The sequence below is a fragment of the Diceros bicornis genome, chromosome 24 (assembly GCF_020826845.1).
Source record: "Diceros bicornis minor isolate mBicDic1 chromosome 24, mDicBic1.mat.cur, whole genome shotgun sequence".
Classification (NCBI taxonomy): Eukaryota; Metazoa; Chordata; class Mammalia; order Perissodactyla; family Rhinocerotidae; genus Diceros; species Diceros bicornis.
This window is the reverse complement of record NC_080763.1, coordinates 25,610,194-25,630,784: the sequence shown is the minus strand read 5'-3', so window position 1 is coordinate 25,630,784 and position 20,591 is coordinate 25,610,194. Positions and strand designations below refer to the sequence as shown.

At 52.3% G+C, this 20,591-nt stretch overlaps 1 protein-coding gene across 4 annotated transcripts in view; it reads right to left on the bottom strand.

The window, feature by feature from the left end:
- Window positions 1–20,591, bottom strand: part of ADCK1 (aarF domain containing kinase 1) — a 141,242-nt gene that overhangs the window by 49,374 nt on the left and 71,277 nt on the right. For 3 of the 4 annotated variants that reach the window (XM_058567461.1, XM_058567460.1, XM_058567463.1), the window contains one exon: window positions 19,421–19,624. The exons of the other annotated variant lie outside the window; for it this stretch is intronic. In XM_058567461.1, coding sequence (XP_058423444.1) covers window positions 19,421–19,624 — 204 coding nt within the window. The remainder of the gene's footprint in view (window positions 1–19,420; window positions 19,625–20,591) is intronic. 4 annotated transcript variants of the gene reach the window in all.

Sequence of the window (20,591 nt, the reverse complement as noted above, 5' to 3'; positions counted from 1 at the left end):
TCTGGGAGGTGGCAAAACGCCACCCAGCAAATGAGCCTAAGCTATGTCCCCATGCCTCAGAGCCCCAAACAAGTGAGATCAGGTACCAAAGGTCATGCAATCTTTCTAGAACACCTGAGCACATTTCACCCAGCGAGAAGTTTTCCAGATTCACTCTGCAGGTGACAGCAGCAGTGCCCAGGGATTTCAAAGGGAGGTAAACCCAAACTTTCTGGATCTATAGAGAAGACAGCCCACATTTGGGAGAAACCACACACACTCCTGGCCAACCGCAGTGAAGTTGAGCAGTAGTGAAGAACACCAGCTCTGGTGTCAGCGGCCCTACCCGCCAACATCTCGCTAGGTGGCCTTAGGCAAACCGCTCAGCTTCACTAACATTCTGCAAAATGGAAGTGAAAAGAACAACACCCACTAGGTAGGGGAGTTCTAAACATTAAAGGATATTATGCATCTAGAGTGATGGGGGGCAATCTACAGCCCGTGGGCCAAATCCAGCCCACGCGCTAAGAATGCATTTTCACCTTTTTAAGTATTTGAAAAAAATCAAAAGAATAATACTTTGTGACATGTGAAAATTATATGAAATTCAATTTCCGTGCCCATGAATAAAGTTCTACTGGGACCCAGCGTGCCCATTTATCACAAATCATCTATGGCTGCTCTCATCCTGCGATGGCAGAGTTAAGCAGTTGCAACAGGGTGTGTGGCCTGCAAAACCAAATATTTACTATCTGGCCGTGTGGCAGGCAGAAAAGCGGCCCCCTAAAGATGTCTATGTCCCAATCCCCAAAGGTGGGATTAAGTTAAAGTTCTTGAGATGGGGAGAGTATCCTGGATTACCATGTGGGCCCAGTGTAATCACAGGGTCCTTATAAAAGGGAGACAGGAGGGTCAGAGTCAGAGCACAGATATGACAAAGGAAGTAGAGGTGAAAGGATAAGAAAGTAATTTAAAGATGCTACAAAGCTGGCTTTCAAGATGGAAGAAGGGGCCACAAGCCAAGGAATGCAAGCAGCCTCTAGAAGCCAGAAAAGACAGGAAAGAGATTCTCCCCTAGAGCCTCCAGAAGGAACGCAGCCCAGCCAACACCTGAATTTTAGAAATTCTAACTCACAGAACAGCAAGATAATAAATGCATATTGTTTTAAGCCACTACATTTGTAGTAATTTGTTACAGTAGCAACAGGAACCTAATACAGGCCATTTACGGAAAAAGTTTGCTGACCCTGTTGGAGAGCATTCATGTAACACTCTCAGGATACGTCAGTTTTTATTCTTTTGCTGTATTTCCCAGGGCAGTGATGGGGTTGGAAAGCTGCAGGATGAGACAATGGGCTACACTGGCATTGTGAGGGGCACAGGGTGAGTGTGAACCCCAAGATGTGGCACCAGGAAGGGCACGTCACCTCTTCCCGTTCCACTGTGCCAGGGGATGACACCTAGAACCAGCCCCATATCCCCTCCCAGGCAAGGGGTCCCCTGCTCCCCTGGCTACACCCCACACGGAAGCACCAGTCGTCAGCTCACACATCAAAGACAGGAAGAGGGGGCCCTGAGGAGGCCCATGAGACTCTCTCATGACAGTGACGATGACACAGGTGATTTGCAGGAGCAGCTCCAGCTGCTGAAGTAACAGCCTCTCCTTCTACAAAGTCGGTTACAGGGACACACACGCACTGCCCTCAAGCTCTCGTTACATCAGGGTGCTGATGATGGTTGTTTAATATCTGGAAACCAGAAACCCAATGCTGGGTCCCAGCCACTCCATGCTGAACCCCAAACTGCTTAGTGCCACGTGGACCCTCCAGCCTTCTCTGACCACCAGTTCTAAGGAGAGAGGGGACCACTGTGCAAATCCCAGCCGTGTAGAAAACTCCTTCCCACAGGCGGGATGGATGACCTGTGGGCAGGATGACCTGCTAACACACTCCCCACCACCGTCCCTCCAGTGCTGTGGTCAGTTCTGAGCTGGTCCCCCACTGTTCATGCCAGAACCCTGGAAGTCGATCGTGGCACCTCCTTCCCTCAGTCCGTCCCCATTTAATTCATCCTTGAGGCCTGTTGACTCAGTCTCCAAAATACGTCCGTCCACTCCTCGCCTGAGCCACCACCACCTCTTGCCAAGAAGACCACAAGAGCCTCATAACTGGTCTCCCAGGTCCACCCGTGTGACCCAAGCAAGCCCTGCAGACCAGAAGAGCGGTTCTCTGCATGGAGCCCACCGGGGGCTGCAGCCCCAGGTCTCCTGAACACACCCGGCACGCCTCTCCAGCATCGCCTTTCAGAGTATCTCTCTGCCCCGCCACCACCACCCCTGTCTGCCCCCGGACAGATCCACACTCTCTCTCACCCAAGGCCTCTGCGTTCTCTGTTCTCTCCGTCCCACCCTCCACTCCCCCAACCATCCTCTGGTCTCAGCTTCATCACTTCCTCAGAAAGGCCCCCCGGGCCCCCCAAACTCAGAGCACCCTGTACTTTTCCCTCGTGGCATTCATCTCAAGTGTCATTCAATTTTTATTTTTCTGATCACTTGTTCAACATCTGCCATTCCCCTACAACCAGATCCTAAGCACCATGATGGCAGCTGAGTCACCCACATAACCCCCGGGGCCCACACCACAGAAGCTTAATAAACACCTGCTGAGTCAAGAAATGAATAAACAAAAGATTGGTGAAGGCCCAGAAGGGAGAAAGACTGTGGGGGACCCAACACACAGGACTGTCCTGTCCAAGCCGTCCAGGCCGAGCACCTGCCCCACTGGCCCAGGGCTCCATGCTTCCAGACCCAGACACAGGTGGCACGGGCCCCCTGGTCTTGCTCAAGGTTCAGACACCTCCCTGAGGTGATGCCCACCAGAGATGCCATCCTCAGCCCTGCCGCCACTCACCAGCTCCGGCCACTCCCCCTGCCCAAAATGGCTCTCCAGGCCTTTCTGCTCCTCCTTTTCACAGCACTCAAGTCCTGCTCAGGTTTCACCTCCTCCAAAAAGCCCTAATTCACCCCTCTCTGCGACCCCATTTGTGGATTCTGAGAATATCTCAAAACTGTAGCCCAGGGGCTGACCTGGTGGCATAGTGGTTAAGTTCACGTGCTCTGCTTCAGCGGCCCAGGGTTTGCAGGTTTGGATCCTGGACACGGACCTACACACCACTCATCAAGCCATGCTACGGCGGCATCCCATATACAAAATAGAGGAAGATGGGCACAGGTGTTAGCTCAGGGCTAATCTTCCTCAGCAAAAAGCAGAGGATTGGCAACAGATGTTAGCTCAGGGCCAATCTTTCTCACCAAAAAAAAAAAAAAAGCTGTAGCCCAAACCTCAGATGACCTTCTCTCATCTCGTCTTGACCTCTTATTAAGCTATATCTACAGCCCATTCTCTACCTAAAATGTAAGCTCCTCAGAGATGTCACAGTTGTGGGATGAGTCAGTAACTCAAGCAGAGCAGCCCACACAGCACCTCCCTCTGACTCTCTCACCCCATTCGTATACTGTGGAAAGAGTTCTGCCCTCTGATTAAGGGGACTGGGGGTCTAGTGCCACCTCTGCCACCAACCAGCCATGTGATCTAAGGGAAGTTGCTTCATCTTTTCTGGATCTTAATTCCTCACTTGGACAAGGAGGGTGTTGGAGTACGTGATCCTTGATGGCCCTCCTAACTCTAGGATCCTATAATTCTACCTTCCATCTTCCACTTCCCTAACTGTGCCCCAGCCCCATACCAGCCACCCTCTACACACACACACGTGTGCACACGTACACACTCAAATCTGGTTCTCCACCTGGAGTCAGCTTACCCTCCCTGGTGACAAACAAGGCACACACACATGCACACAGGCATACACACACCAGGAGTCACCCCAAAGTGGCACAGGCAAGGCCACTGAGGGGCTTTCCTTGAAACAGGGCCTCTCATGGCAGAAATCACCAAGGGAGGCTGGCCTGGGACACAGGCTTGTTCCTGAAGCTCCATGAATAAAGCAGCAGGCACAGCTGGCCTACTCATAATCAGCATAAAAAATTGATTAGCCCTTTCCAGATTAAACATTAGTGTTCCAATGATGAACATAAATCGGCCAGACGTGGAGGGCTTGCCTTCCTCTGCTGCCAAGGAGCAGCGTCAGGTAGACAGTGGGGAGAGGTGACCGGGGCAGTGGAAGGAGGGGGCTCTTCCCTAGAGAAGGGCCCAGCTCAGGAAGGGACGGGAGAACAGACCACTCGTCACCCCCATCTCCAGCCCAGGCCTGCGGGCACCAAGGGGCAGCACCTTTTCCAGAGGTGAGATGGAGGAGAGGAGCCTAATGACCTCACTGCAGCTTCTTAGAGCACCTCCTCAGCCATCATCTGACTGGCTCTTCTGGCAACACAGGTCCAGCCCAGGGCTGAAGGCAAGATGGCGGACTGGTGCCACGTCAGAAGAAAGAGCATGGCCCTCAGAGGCAGACTGGGTCTCACAGGCCCTCCCCTCCCCGAACCTGCCTGTGTAATTGGCTCTGGAGTCACACAACACTCAGGTTCAGTTCCCAGCGGAGCTGCTGTCCTGCTGTGGGATCCTGAGTGAGTTACTTAGCGTCTCTGAATCTCAGCGTCCACGTCTGGAAAAAATGGGGAAAGGGACACCTACTTCGCTGAGCTGCTGTGAGGACTAAAATAAGACCTTGTGTTTGAAAACGTCTAACACATGCTAGGGAAGGAGAAAACACTTAATAAATACACAGGGTCTTGACCCGCTAGGGTTCCCCATCAGCCTGTCCCGCCTCCCACTCAGGAATGCTGGGAGAAGCCATAAACTGCGAGGATGCGCAACTTTGTGAAAAGCACAGGGCTCCTGACAGAGAGCAGCAGAAGGCAGGGTTGAGGAGCTTGAGTCCAGAGTCAGCCCCGGCTTCTGCTCCTGACTCAGCCTTGTACTCTCTGTGTGACCTCAGGCTCATGACTCAACCTCTCTGGCCTTGGTTTGCTCCTTCGTTAAACAGGAATAATAGTATTTCTCTCATAAGGCAGCTGTGAGGATTATAGGAGATGACGCCTGCAAAGCACATCCAGAGCCCCTCCGGATTCCTTCAGATCTTCCTCCTGCTCCCTCCCGCAATTCTCAGTGTTTGCATCTGTGCCCGAGGGCTCAACCATCACTCATGGAGTTAGGAAGCTGGTGTATAAACACCTTGCCTTCCCCCTTGACCCGTGGGTGTGATGATTCCAAGGCGAATGTTTGGCACCATTTCTCAGTCTCCACACTGTGGCAGCAGGTTTGAGAGACATAGTCACCGGCTGCCTTCTCTTCCCTGATCCATGTTCCCACATCCCTACTGGCAGTACCTGAGCTTCCCACAAAACCCTCACTGGATCCTTGTCTTGGAGTCATCTTCTGGGAACACCCAACTAGGATGAGCACCTCTCCCGCAGTGAGCACTCGGTTGAGGTGGGTAATTATGTTCCCTGTAAGACGGGGCAGGACCTGGGACTCCTCCAAATCATCGCTCCTACTCCATCACCAGTAAAGACAACCCTCTGGCTCACACAGAGACTGGAAGAAGGCATCGGAAACCACAGCAGTCACACCCACCCTGCCCATGCCACCTACCCCAGCCTGAGCAGCCTACAAGGGAAGACTCACCCCCCTCTCTCTGGGGAGAGGAAGGAAGGCCATGAGTTCCATTCAAGAAGATGAGGACCCTGCAGCCCCCCTGGCAGTCTCAGAGCAGTGGCTGTGGCATTCATCCTCTGGCTTGTGGCCTCCTGACTCACTGCCCTGCCTGGGACACTCACTCACAGCCCCAGGGGGATGGCGAGGGGAGAAAAACTGGCCCTGCCCCAGCTCCGCAAGATAGCTAAAAAAGGCTCCAGAGGGAGAGCTCACCTTTGCCCGATGTGGATGGTGGAAAGAGTCTCCTCACACGGCTCTGCCTTGGGCCCCTCCATCCATCCTGCACTGCTGGCTGACTGCCTGAAATGTCTCCTTTCATCAGTCGTGGGGGCTTGCACACACATGCACACACTAATAGCTTACTTCTAAGACCTGGGGCCTGTGGCGACTCTCTGAAGCCTGCACATGAGGACCCAATGCATGTGCCCTCTCTACTGCTCTCCAGAAACCAGCCCCTCCTCAAGACCAGGGCTGCACAGTGAGGGGTGGGGACTCAGGAACAGTTCAAAGCCTGGTTCTGCTTCTTTTAGCTATGTGACTGTGGCTGTCACTTAACCTCTCAGGGCCTCTGCTTCCTCATAGGGAAACCTGGAATGGTGAAATCTACCAGCCTTGCAGAACTATTATAAGAGATTGAAACATCTATAAAACATTCAGCCAGGGGCTGGCCCGGTGGTGCAAGCGGTTGAGTGCGCGTGCTCCACTGCGGCAGCCCAGAGTTCACCGGTTCGGATCCCGGGCGTGCACCGACACGCTGCTTGTGAGCCATGCTGTGGCGGCGTCCCATATAAAGTGGAGGAAGATGGGCACAGATGTTAGCCCAGGGCCAGTCTTCCTCAGCAAAAAAAAAAAAAAGAGAAAGATTGGCAGATGTTAGCACAGGGCTGATCTCCTGGCAAAAAAAAAAAAAATCCAGCCAACATGTACTACATAACAAGTACCAAATAAACAGAAACTATAACATTATTATCTACTGACATGAAGATCGACAGTTTTGTCTGCCTTACCCTTCTTTACACCTTCTTCTGTCCCACCCCACCCCAACTCTAACCTTGGGGTTTAAATGAGAGGGGTGACATCTTCTTACAGACCGCCCCCCTCCTCTGACCACAGTGATTGGTCTGAGGATGGACATCTGTATTTGTTTCCCAAGGCTGCTATAACAACTGGGTGGCTTAAAATAGAAATTTACAGTTCTGGGGGCTACAAGTCTGAAATCAAGGTGTTGGCAGGCCTGCGGTCCCTCTGAAGGCTCTAGGGGAGAATCCTTCCCTGCCTCTTCCTAATTTCTGGTGGCTGCCAGTGATCTTTGTAGTTCCTCGGTTTGTGGCTGCATCACTCCAATCTCTTGCTTCCATCGTTGCACGGCCTTTTTCTAAGGACACCAGTCATTGGATTTAGGGCCCACCCCAATCCAGTATAAACTCATAGTAAGTTACCTAATTATACCTGCAAAAACTTATTTCACATTCTCAGGTTCCAAGTAGACATGAATGGGGCAGAGGAGCCTGGGGGACACTGTTCAACCCAGAATAACGTCTGACTTAGGCTAAGTTGGTCAGAGTCCTGATCTGGAATTTAATAAAATGAAACTGGGGTTGGGGGAGCCCTCCTAGGGGCAAAGCAGGGAAGAGGTGAGGCTGAGAGATGCCGATGGCAGCTGGTCATGGAGGGAGCCAACTGTGAATGAAGCTGACCTTCAGAGATAAGTTGAGAGACAGAGAAGAGTCCTAGAAGAGCCCCCCAAAAGCCCAACTCTACCCCAACTCTCCCTAAACTGTGGTTACACGACACAATACATCTGTCTTTTTGCTTCAGCTCATTCAAGTTGGGGTTCTGATCCTCACAACCACAAAAGCCCTAATGCACCCACCTGTTATGGCTTGAATTGTGTCCTCCAAATAGTCATATGTTGAGGTCCTGACCCCTAGCACTTCACAATGTGACCTTATTTGGAAGTAGGGTCATTGCAGATATAATTAGTCAAGATGAGGTCGTACTGGTATAGGGTGGACCCCTAATCCAATATGACTGTGCCCTTAGGAAAAAAAGAAATTTGGACACAGAGACATGCACACAGGGAGATCGCCAGGTGAGCAGGACGGCAGAGATCGGGGTGATGCTCCTACAGGCCAAGGAACACCAAAGACTGCCAGCAATCCACCAGAAGCTCGAGGAGAGGCATGCAACAGATCCTTCCTCACAGCCCTAGATGAACCAACCCTGCCGACACATGAATCTGGGACTTCTAGCCACCAGAACTGTGAGATGATAAATTTTTGTTGTGTAAAGCCTCCCGTTTGTAGCACTTTGTTGCAAGAACTCTAGCAAACTAAGACACTCCCAACAAGGTCCCTTGCCATTCCAGTCTGCTCTCAGGCACTGAACGAGCTGTGTTCAGCACTCGCCACCACACTGCCCAGTCTCGTGTACCCTCTTACTTTCACTCCTTAAATCTTACTCATCCTTTGAGGGCCAGCTCAGGACCTACCTCCTCCAAGAACCCTCTTCTGAACTTCCCCTGAACTTCCCTGCATCAGCCCCACAGCTGAATCTTAATTGTTCTCTAATTACTCCCTCTGTGTATTGTTCTGTCTGCCCGGCTTGGGGAGGGAGGGAGGGAGGGACGTGGCTTTGACATTTTCTATATCCCCCACAGCGTTGGCCCAGAGGTAAGAACATATCAGTTGCTCAACCAATCTGTATGTTCTGAGTGAGCAAAGACAGCAAGTGGTGGGCCCAGCCTTCCCGAGTCAGTGAATGGGACCACCGTGAACCGAGGCCATTTCTCCATGGAACAGCCTAGACCTAGCAGCCAAGCAGAGGGTTTGGGCACCAGCCTGCAGGTTAGATCCCAAAGAGGGGGCGTTCCCCAAGCATGGTCTGTGGATTGAAGGTGAACTGGTGAGCACACAGGTATAATCACTCCAGACCACTAGCAAATGGGAGCGCTGGGAGAAGGATACAAAGAGCACCTTAGAATCCTATCACCACGAGGGATAAATTAATGAAAATATGGCTTCCTCAAAATTCACAGGAAACTATAAGGTCCTAGTAGGGTGGAAGCTATTGAGGCCCCCTGGGTTTCTTTGATGGCAAGACCGGCCTCAATCCCAACAGCTGGCCCTCTCATTCCAGGCACTAAGCTTCCACCCCTGAACAGAAGGGTCCAAGAGGACGAGCGCTGGATCGGGAGTCAGGAGACTCGGGTTCTAGTCCTGCTTCTGCCACCATGCAGCTGTGCCACTCTGGGTGAGTCACTTCCCTCTCTGAGCCTCAGTTTCCTCACCTGGAAACACAGGGGTTGGACAAGATGATTTCTAAATCCTTACAACCCACGAGCCAGTGATTCTCTTGGAGAGCTTTGTGTAAAGCACTTGCCACTGAACAGCAAAGGCTGAACAAGAAGATCCAGGCACCAGGTGAGGCGCTGGATGTAATCTGAGGGTCCTGGACTTACACTTCATTTCTTGCTCATAACTCTGCATGTGACGACCATAGCTAACGGTTCCTTGAAGTTACTGAACGCCAGGTACTGCACTTTAGATGGGTTGTATCTTTCAATCCTTGTCATGGCCCTATTAATGCAAAGGCTCTATTATCACCCTTGTTTACAGACAAGGAAGCTAAGGCTCAGAAAGAACTAAGGATCCAGTTAGAAGATGGTGGCATTTGGGATTCGCGCAAGGCTCTCTGACTCCAAAGCCTGTTTTATTACCCTTTATGCCACACTGCCTCAGAAACGATCCTTTTGTTCCTTCTAGAAGCCAGACCCTGCCCTTGCCCTCAGCCCGTAGTTCAGATAGCCCCAGACACACCCTCACATGGCCTTCCACAGGCTCCTATGGGAATGTCCCAGGGGACAATGGAATCAAGACCGAGGCAGGGGTAGAGCTGGCCTCCTGAGGGCTCCAGGCCCCATAATGCCAGGCCGTGATGTCCTCCATCAGACAGAGTATCTTGGTGCAAGTGACAATCCATTGCTGAGCCCCTTTTGTGTGCCAAGCACTGGGCAGTTCACTGAGGAAACCCAAGATGAGTGGGAGGAGACCTGCCAACCCGAGAAGATAAACCCAGCACTGAGATGACCAGACGACCAGGCTGAAGCAAGAGGACCACCTACAGGCCACAACCAAGTGCTCCGGATTCACAAGAGGGGGTCAGTCCAACCTGGCCGGGAGGTCAGCGACGGCTCGAGGAAGACAGGAGCATTCGAAGTAATTCCGTGATTCCACTCAACCACATGTGCGTACCTACTACATGCAAAGCCCACACTAGGCCCCATGGGGGATTGAAGATGGGGAAGCAACCAACCTTAACACAACAAGCAGCTGCCTAAGAGCTGCAGCAGGAACAGGAAGGACCCAGGGGAAACGCAAGAGCCACTAATCCTGACTGGGGGTGCGTGAGGAGGCCGAGGGAGACGATCCCACCAGAGCTGTACCTCAGTTTCCCATCTGTCAAATAAGCAGTAATAGTACCTACCCCTGAAGGTTTTAATGAGAAGTGAGTTGATCCATGTGAAACCTTTAAATCAGTGCCTGAAAGCTGGCAAGCATTCAGCGTGCGTGTGTATGCGAATATTTGTTGTTGTTGTTAGACCTGAAGCTTAAAAGGATGAGACAGAGTCTGATGAGTAAAGAAGAGGAAATGAGAGAACATCACGAATGGAGGACAGGCCGGCGGGGCAGGGAAAGGCAGGTTAATGGAGGGAATCCCTGTGCGGCCAGGGCGGAGCTATGGGAAGAGTAGAGAAGGCGATGGTGCTGGAATGAACTCGGGAGCAGCTCCTGAGGAGCTCTCTGGGGGCCTCCATTCCACAGGCACGAGAGGGACGTGGCCCAAGCTGTGGAAGATTCATCTGGAAGCTACCAGAACAATCAGACTGAAGGTGCCTCAGAGACTGGAGCGGGAGCCCCCGAGGAAGAGGCTTCGCAGGCCGGGAGAGGGGCATGGGCCGAGGGAGGGCGGCGGCCAGGGCCAGGCGGCCGGGGAAGAAGAGCCCGCACCACCGCCAGCGCCACCGCAGCCGCTCAGTCTCTCCCCTGGTGACTAATGGCACACCATCCGTCCCGGCTGACGTTAATGCTTCCCGCCATCCATCTCCCACTCGTTAAATTACCATTTTATGGCCCAAATCTCTCTCATAATTGATAAAAATCTCCTTTTGATGTTCGGCATTATTGGGGGGAAAATGTTTTTTTTATTCTTCATTATGTTTTTAATATAAATGTATTTTTTATTGAGAGCTGCTGGGAAGGCTGGATGAGGCCAAGTCAGGAGGGGGAGTGATCTCTCTCCCTCGCCCCCCAGTCCTCCCCGCACACGGCTTTGTGGTCACCAGCTCCTTCTGTCCCCTTCCCAGAACACTCACATAGTACCCTTCTCGGGGACTGTCTGGGAGACAAAGAAACCAGACACCAGAACAAACAAAGGTTGTGCTCAGGACCAAGAGAAGCAAATCTAAAGACAGCGGAAGCTCTCAAGGTGGTCCCCGGCTCCAGGCCAGAGGAGCAGCCCGGTGGGCAGAAAAGGGGGAGCCGACCTCAGCCAGGCCCCTGTTAGTGTGCGAGAACAGTGAAAAGAGCTCCAGAGGGCAGAGACCCCCAGGGGCTGGCACAGTACCTGGTGCAGAGAAGCATCAACAAATACTTATGAGTTAATAAAAGCAGGACAGGAGAAGCTGGATCAGCATTGGAGAGAAGGCGGCAAGGAATACGAGAGCATGGATGCATGTGACACCAGGGAAGGGAAAGTTTGCTGCCAGCCGGGGGCACTCGAGGTGGAGTTGGCCCTGGGGGCTGGAGGGGCTCCTCCCCCCTAACCACTTCCCCTAGCCCCAGTCCAACCTACAGTGTGTTAGTCCTGCATACGCCCCACACTCAGCTCCTCCAGCACAAGTGAAGCTGAGTTTGGCTGCCATCCTGCAAGTGAGAAGAGCTGAGTGGGCACAGCCACCAACTCGTGACCCTGGGCACCCAGCTCCACCTCCACCTCCTCCTCATCCATGGAGTCAGCCCTGGGGACCAAGAGCAGCAAGCCGTGCTGCTGATGGGCCTCAGGGCACCATGGCAGTTAAAAATGCCCGGCTGAGCTGCCAGCAGCCCCCCAAGGTGGGGGTTATTGGCGGGGACTCAAGAAGCCCAGGGGACAGGCTCCCAAGGCAGCCTATGGGAGATTCTAACAGTGGGAGGGAAGGGCCTGGCCACTAGATGGAACACTGGGTACCGGTCAGGGAGGGGAAGAGAAAGGAGGATGCTTCTAGCAAAACAGTATCTGGGACAGAGAACTGTACCAAGTATCAGAAAACCTGGTGAAAGACCCGACCCTGCTATTTAAAGCCTCTCCGAACCTTAGTTCCTCGCACATATAAAGCATCCAGCAAACAGAGAAAATAACAGCTAACGTTTGCTGGCCATTTGCTCTGTGCCAGGCACACTCTACTAGCTCCACATTCATGAATTCATTTAATCCTCGCGGCAAGGCAATGTGGCAGGTACTGTTACTGTCCCAGTTTCACAGATGAGGAAGCTGAGGGACAGAGAAGATAAGTCACATGCTCGAGGTCACAAAGCTAATCAACCACTGGCCGTTTGGCTCTGGCCCACCTCAGAGGCTCAACATGAGGCTCGTGTCGTGTGAAAGTAGGACCAAGGACAGAAATGTGCAGTCCCCACCAAAGGCCATGTGGGGACCCGTGAGGGTTAAGTTTATGTGTCAACTTGGCTGGGTCACGGTGCCCAGATATTTGGTCAAACATTATTCTGATGTTTCTGTAAGGATGTTTTGGGATGAGATTTACATTTAAATCAGTGGATTTTGAGTAAAGCAGATTGCCCTCCATAATGTGGGTGGGCCTCATCCAATCAGTTGAAGGCCTGAATAGAAGAAGACTGATCTGGAGCCAAGAGGGAATTCGGCCAGCGGATGGCCTTCAGATTTGAACTGCAACATCAGCTCTTCCTGGGTCCCTGGCCTGATGGGCCACCCTGAAGATTTTGGATTTCTCAGCCTCCATAATCACATAAATGAGTTCCTTAAAATCAATCAATCAATCAATCTTTATTAATTTTATATATACACACACACATCCTATTGGTTCTATTCCTCTGAAAAACCCTAAGAGAAGAATTAAACCCAGCCCTGGTGGAGATGCCACCACCTGGAAGACGGGATACCCAGAGGGGGTGCCTTTCCTAGTTCTCACAAAGTTCTCCACGCGCCAGCAGAGGTCCTATATGCAGCCAGGCAGAAATGATAAGGGTCATCCCAGGGTCTGCCGTTCACTATCCACGCCCATGGCCCCCTCCCTATGGCCCGAGGCCTCCACGGAAGCCCCTGCTTCAGTCTCTGCACTGCTCCCACTCGGGGCTCCCACCACCAGGAACCCCTCACACAGGAACCCCTCACACAGGGTTCTCCTGTCTCACCTCCACCTTCCGCTCTTGCTCCTACTGGTCCTCGTGCTGAGACTGCCTCCTCTCTGTCACCCCAGCCAAGCTTGACACAAGATTGATGTTCTTGGGGGAAGAGCTTATCTCTTTTCTGAACTTTTGCTCACACCTTGAGTGAAACAAGACAAAAACGTCGCCCTCCACCTGTACCTATAGGTTCATATGAAACAACGGGGTGTGCATCCTCCCACCTGATGCACAGTGGTTCTCTTCTGCATTCTCATAGCCACTCTGGTCAGATGGCCCATCAAGAACACTGAGCACCTGTGACACACAGGACCTGTCCCCAGGGACTATGGGAAATTACAAAATAAGGTCAAGTCTAGATCCCCATCCTGTGGGGTAAAAGACTGATGAAACAGGTTTCAGAGTACACAAGCCAAACCCCGACACCCCAACACCAGCACAAGTGCTGCCCCTAACAAAGGTGTTTCCGTGTCCACTCCAGGAGATGAACTCACTTCCTTCAGTGTTTCTTAGAATTTCAGGGCTGGAAAGAACATTATCTGATGCAGATATATTCCAGAACAATAAACAATGCTGGATCATTTCTTGAAACATATTGTAAGAGGATCTGACTTGTCTGTATGTGTTGGGGATGGGGGGAGACGTGTGTGTGTGTGTCCCTGACCAAAGATAACTCTACCCGTGTAGCTGACAATTCTATCATCTCTTCCTAAGTCTCACTGTAGCTCCTCTCCCTAAGCTCTCCACCCTCCTCAAACCTCCCTCCTCCACCTTACCCCACCTGTAAAAGATGACCTCGTCTCCCACGTTACTATCAATACAGCTCTTGGGAGAGTTCTTTCAACTCCCCCTGTCCCCACCACCCCCCGCCCCACTCCATCCTTCTTTGCTCAGGTCCCTCTCCAGCTCTCCTCTCCCTCAGGCTCCCATTATGAAAAGAATATCCAAGGCCCCTCATCATGTGACCTCAGCCACAACTTTGCAACCTCAGCTCCACTATTCACTGACCTAAACTCCATATTCTAGTCAACATGACTATTCACCACACACTCTCCATGCTCCATGCTTTCCAGGGCCTGCACCTTTGCTGAGCCCATCTCATTCATCGGTCATCCCCTCCTCCAGCCTCCACCTCCTCCAAAATCACCCATCTTTGAGAGCCTGGGCCAGAGGCCACCTGCTTCAGAAAGCCTCCATCCACCCAATTGTAACCTCTCTTCCCCTCTCTCTCTTGCACACCCCACAGGCACTTACATGGCCAGGTATTACAGTGATGAGTGGACCTTCCAATGACCCCAGACTACAGGGGCCAGAATGAGGTCTTCCCCATCACTGGCTGCACCCACAACTTCCAGGACTGTGCCTTTTTTTCACTACATACCAGTTGCTTGGACAAGCAGGAAAGGGAAGGAATGGAAGAATGAAGGAAAAGGTGTTGACCCACAGAACTGCAGGCCGTTAGAGCCTGCACAGGGCCTCAGAGGACTCCTAAGCCAGATGAGGAAGGTGTAAGGATGGGCTGGCAGTCAATGTGAAGAACCCTGCCATGTCCTCCAGCATGGAGCCAAGAGCTTCTGGGGACCAGGGTGGTCAATGGCCTCACGGCTTAGGCCTGCGTCTGCCCCATTAAGGGTGCAAATGTGTCAGCCCAGACTCCTTCCACAGCATAGACGATGCCCAGGAGTAGAAAGAACCTGAGTCTCACTCACCTGTCAGGGCTCTGCGAGGAAGGGCCATGTCGTCAACACCCCTCCCTGACTCTCAAGCTCAGGCGCCATCTGCTGGCCAAGGTCAGCACTGCACCTGGACCCAAAGCCCCAAGGGCAGTCAGGAGACCAAAGCTTGAGACAATCCCCAACCCACTTCAGACCCAGGTCACTTTGGGGGCAGCAGAAATTACTCTGCCTCCTAGAGCTCAGGCTTCTCATTGCTTCTCAGAACCGTCCTTCAGGACTTAAGCCTAACATTCCAAATAAAAGGAAAAAAGTAAGTTTCTGGTAATACTACCTGAGAAACTTCCAAGACAGAGACACATAGAAAAGTGATTTCCTAAAGGATTTCTGCCAAAAAGTAGCTCTGGTCCATAGGGGACAAAGCATTGACCTGGGAATCAGAAGATCTGAGGCCTCGTCCTGTGGCTCACATGCCCCTCCCTTAGCTATGTGGTTCCCCCACCCCCAGGCCACACATTCCTGCCTACCCCAACCCCTATGCCAGGATGGAGCCCCTTCCCTTGCCCTCACCTCCACACTGATGGCACCAGCTGCCGTCCAGGGATCTGAACTGATCCAGAACCAAATGTAATTCATAGGATCCAGAAGAGCTGCAACCTCGCTCTCATCCCCACCCCCATGCTGGGGATACCCCTCAGGGCCAGCCCTGTCTGCCTGGAATGAGGATTGGTCTGAGGACACTAATGACCCTCCAAGGCCTCTGCTGATGGGGGGCGGGGGGGTCCCCAAGAGGCATAGATTGAATCAACCAGCACAGGCTGGAGCCCACCAGCCTAGAGTTCCTCTCCAGCCACCCCTCCCCTCTCTTCAGCCTGAGATTGAGGGGCAGCTGTGCAGTCTTGGAGCTCCAAGTAATCTCAGAGGCCATCCAAGGACTCGGACCTAGAAAGAAGATGGTGATGCGTCACAGACTCGGTGTCCTTTAACCACACTCCTGAAACCAGGGACAAAACAGAGCTTTCCACTGAGGGTCTCAGGGCAGGTGTGGAGCCCAGGACTAGCGGAAGCCCAGGACTTCCTGGGGGGAGAGCTGCTCCCCAAGAAGTGTCATGGGAGGGGCTGGAGGAGGAGGGAAGTGCAAAGTGAGTGACTTTCCCCGCCCTCACACCCCCACATCCACCTACCCTGCTTCCCACACAGGCCCTTTCCCCTCCCTCCACCCACAGCCTAAGAAAGTACGTCACCAGGGAACAAATGCCATCTTCCCGGGAGGGAAGAGGAGGAGGAAAGCGGGAGGGAAGGCTTTGATCCTGCACCTGCGGGGGCCGGGGTAAGAAACCAGGGGTTTCTGAGCTTCCCAGCTGAGAGGGCGCCCCCTCAGAACCGTGACCTTGACATTAGCCTCTGTGTCTCAGAGGGCTCAAGACAACCTAGGGGCAGGGGCCACAGGCCACCACGCCCAGGGCTACTTGGCCAGGGGAGTCTAGAGAAGAGGCCCTAAAGAAGCAATTGAGGGCCCGCCCCATGGCTTAGCGGTTAAGTGCGCGCGCTCCACTACTGGCGGCCCGGGTTCGGATCCCGGGCACTCACCGACGCACCGCTTCTCCGGCCATGCTGAGGCCTCGTCCCACATACAGCAACTAGAAGGGTGTGCAACTATGACATGCAGCTATCTACTGGGGCTTTGGGGGAAAAAATAAATAAATAAACATTATAAAAAAAAAATTATAAAAAGAAGCAGTTGAGATCTTCCAACCCCAAACATCCCTTGGCCAGCTGGGTGGGCCCACCACGACTACTAACACCCTGGACTTCCCATCCTGCTCCACCCTGGCCTGGAGGAAGCCACTGAGCTGCTCTTGCCTCCCGCTTCCAGCTCTCCGCAGACAAATCGGCCTCCAAGGGTTAATCTGCCGCCTTCCCTCCCTTGCATCCACCCCCACTGAGCTGCCACATGCCAGCAATGATGCATTTCACACTGTTATTACAGTGATTTATTTAGTTTTAATTTGGGGGTGAATCTCGCGCTGTAGAAAACAGGAGGCCAATAGTCTTGGCAAGAAGCAAAGCCACGGGCAGGCCTGCGCCATGCCAATCCTGTCCCCTCTGCCTGGGGTCCCTGCATGCTAACCCTGCTCCTCCCAGCCTGTGGTCTGCTCCTGACTCCAGGCCGAAACCAGGTTTACCCTTCACTCAATCTCCCGCACTTTGGAGGGGATGTTCCTCAGTGGGAAGGGAGTCCACGGAAGTTTCTATGCTCACCTTCTGTGTGATTCAGGCCCCCTAGAGAGTCACTTAATGAGGCCCCCTCCAGGCCAGGCTGTCACTGAAGAGTGGGACATCTTTGGCTGGATGCTGGGCACCTGGGACCGAGGGCCAGGGCCAGCTCCATGCAAATCAGCGAAAATGGAACTAATCTTTTTTTTGTTTTGTTTTGTTTTTTTGTTTTTTTGTTTTGTGAGGAAGATCAGCCCTGAGCTAACATCTGTGCTAATCCTCCTCTTTTTGCTGAGGAAGACCGGCTCTGAGCTAACATCTATTGCCAATCCTCCTCCTTTTTTTTTCCCCCAAAGCCCCAGTAGATAGTTGTATGTCATAGTTGCACATCCTTCTAGTTGCTGTTTGTGGGATGCGGCCTCAGCATGGCTGGAGAAGCGGTGCGTCAGTGCACGCCCGGGATCCAAACCCGGGCCACCAGTAGCGGAGCATGCGCACTTAACCGCTAAGCCACGGGGCCGGCCCGGAACAACTAATCTTTATGAAACCTCTGCTCCTACTCTCTGCCCTGCCCTGAGTAGCCCAAGGAAGCTCTCACTCATTCATCCCTTGGTTCGTTAAACAAACCCTGGCACCTACTGTATACCAGCTACGTGCTGGTGCTGTAACTACAGGGTAAAAGGACCGTCATGGTCTTCATCCCCAAAGACTTTATTATTTGCAGCGGGACCACCTAGACACAACTAACCAAGCCTCAAGATGCACAAGTGGAGGAGCAAAGTCGTGCAGAGGGTCAGAGAAGACTTCACAGAAGAGCTGGGATTTGGCTGGGACACCCAGCACAGTGGTGGCATTCGGTAGATGGATAGATAGATGGATGAATGGCCTAGAAACACAAGGAATCACTAGACAGGAAGAGAATGGAGTAAAGACGTTCCAGACAGGCAGAAGAGCACGGCATAGGCACTGCGGGCTAAGAGTACACAGTGAACCTGAGATAAGCAGTGCAGTGTGACCAGAGTACAGGGAAATAACAACAGTAATGGTAGTGGCTAATATTTGTGGAGCGTCTGCTCCAGGTGAGCTATTGCACCAAGCACTTTATACTCATTATCTCTTCTAATCCTCATAACAGCCCTATGAGGTGGGCACTATGCCCCATTTTACAGATAAGTGAGGAGCCAAGAGGACAAATAATTTGTTCAAAGTCCAAGCCCCCGGCTCCAGAGCACAAACTCTAACGGCACTCTGCCCTACCAGGTTATAGACATGAAACAGACAGGCAGGTGGAAAGCAGATAGGGGGACCTTGAAAGCCCTGCTAAGGATTTTATTTTAGGGCAGTTAGGAGGCATCAAAGGTTGTAATCTCAGGAAAGGCATCAGTTGATCGAGGCTTGACTTGAAGATTATTTTGCTCAGAAAAACTCTAGAAGACCCAAAGGATTTTCTCTCAAAGAGGAGAATTTCAAATACAGTAATAGGTGAGGGGGGAGAGGAAGTTTTTTTTAGGAGAGATCGCTGAGGTCTCCTCAAATTATAACACACAATTTGTAGGGTTGGGCCTGACCCCCAGCTCAGCAACCCATTAACAGCTGCTCAAACCCCTCCCTATATCCCCAGAAGCAAGATGACCAGAACAGGCCAGCTAGGGTCCATACCGCTGGGCCCAGTGTGGGTTCCACACATCCTGCAGACACTGGTATGATTGCAAAGGAGTGTGACCAGGGCTGTGTGCAGAAGGGCCTGTAGCCCCTTTCTCTGTTGCTCCAGGGGACGGAATGAAGACTGGAAAAGTGAGGCTTGAGGAGGTGGGTTTAAGCCCTTAGGAGGAACCACTTTCACAATTAGAGACGAGTGACCAAAGAAGGGACTGCTCTGGGCAGCAAATGAGAGAATAAGTTTCTTATCACTAGAGGTAATCAAGCAGAGGCTGGACGACTGCCTGCCAGAGACCTTCCAGAAAAGCCAATGCATTGAATGGTTTGGGCAGCTCACTGACAGCATCATAGAGCAGCGCACTGGAATCACTTACCAAAGTGCCCTTGGACATTTTACCTTACCACCCAAGCCTCCATCCCTCATGGGCAACATGAGGGATAACAGTACCTACCTCACGTTTGCACGAGGATTAAGTGAGAGAACGCATGGAACACAGCACAGCCATCGGCACACAGTAAAACCCTCAATAACTGATAGATATTATTAGGTTGAACCATACGAATCATATTAGGCTGCACGTCAAAAACAGTTGAATATCAACTATTTCATATGGTCCAACTAATATTTTTTACCAAGGGCCACTGGGTTTCCTTCTAACCTCTTTGATTTCAGCACTGAACGCTGCTGTGAAGCGTGGGTCCGTGCCAGTGGTGGACCCCCAGCGCCCAGCAGCGAGAACTCCGCAGGGCGTTTTCAGAAGCAGGCGGCCCAGGGCCCCGCCCTCCCGGCAGAGACAGCTACCTCTTTGCCCAGGTCCTCGCGGATGACCTGGCGGACCTCCTGCATGCTGCTCTGCGGGGCCTGGCTGTGCAGCACCTTCAGCGTGCTGGTGTACTCCACGGGCAGCAGGTAGTCCAGAGCCCCCAGGTGCTGGCCCACCTTGATGAAGGTGCCCCGGTTGGCACAGCAGAGCTCACAGAGACGCCTGGCAGAACGGAGGTGCACCTGCAGGGAGACAGGTCGGGGCCAGAGGGGTGTGAGTGCACACTGTCCACTGGACGTTGTTCCCTTTCCCTGCCCCTCTGCTTAAAAACCCTGATTTACTCCCCAGCACACACACACACACACACACACACACACACCCTCTTCATTCACCTTCTCCCTCAATGTTCTCCTTCCGTCTCGGTACCCACAGTATTCAATTCCAGCCTCACACTGAGGCCGGCCTTCTCACATGGCCAGATGCTTCTGATCTCCTTCTTTCCACCAAAACTTACCTCGTCTGGATCCCACTCGCAGAAACGAGCGTTCGTTCAACGCTTTTAACCAAATCTAACCTACCAGTGATTCATTCAAGGGTACGTTGAGTTAGTGTATTTGCCACTCAACTCGCAGGCTGTTTGTCTGGAGGCCTACGTTTATAAAACGTGGTGATACACATTATTTCTTTTCATACTTACAGCAGCCCGGGGAGGCGAGTATTAAAGATAAGATAAGAAATTCAGATGTTTTGCTTACAAAGAAACAGATAATAAATGTTAAAGGAAGGTCTAGAAAACACTCCAAACATAGGGCTCTTTTGACTCGGCAAACTTTAGCAGGGGTCTCCTATTAACTGGAGGAAATATTTCACTGGGAGGTGTCAAGCCCATGGAGCTGGCAGCTGGGCAGGTTGCCTAGGACAGGGCAGCCTTAACTTGCAGCCTAATGCCCACCTGTGCTTCCAGAGTTGGGAGGTCATCACCCCAGCTCAGCTGAGGGTCTTAGAACCATGAGGGTCCTGCCTTCCTGAGCAACAGCTTCTGAGGCAGGATGGGGCCATAGGCATACACAGAAGACAAGAGACCCCAGTGCCCTGTGGGCACCTGGTATCCTCTTCCACCCATGAAGTCAACCAACAGAGAGTGAACATCTAAGATGGACTTACCCTCTCTTAAGTGCTGTGAAAGATGCTGACATAATTAAGTACATA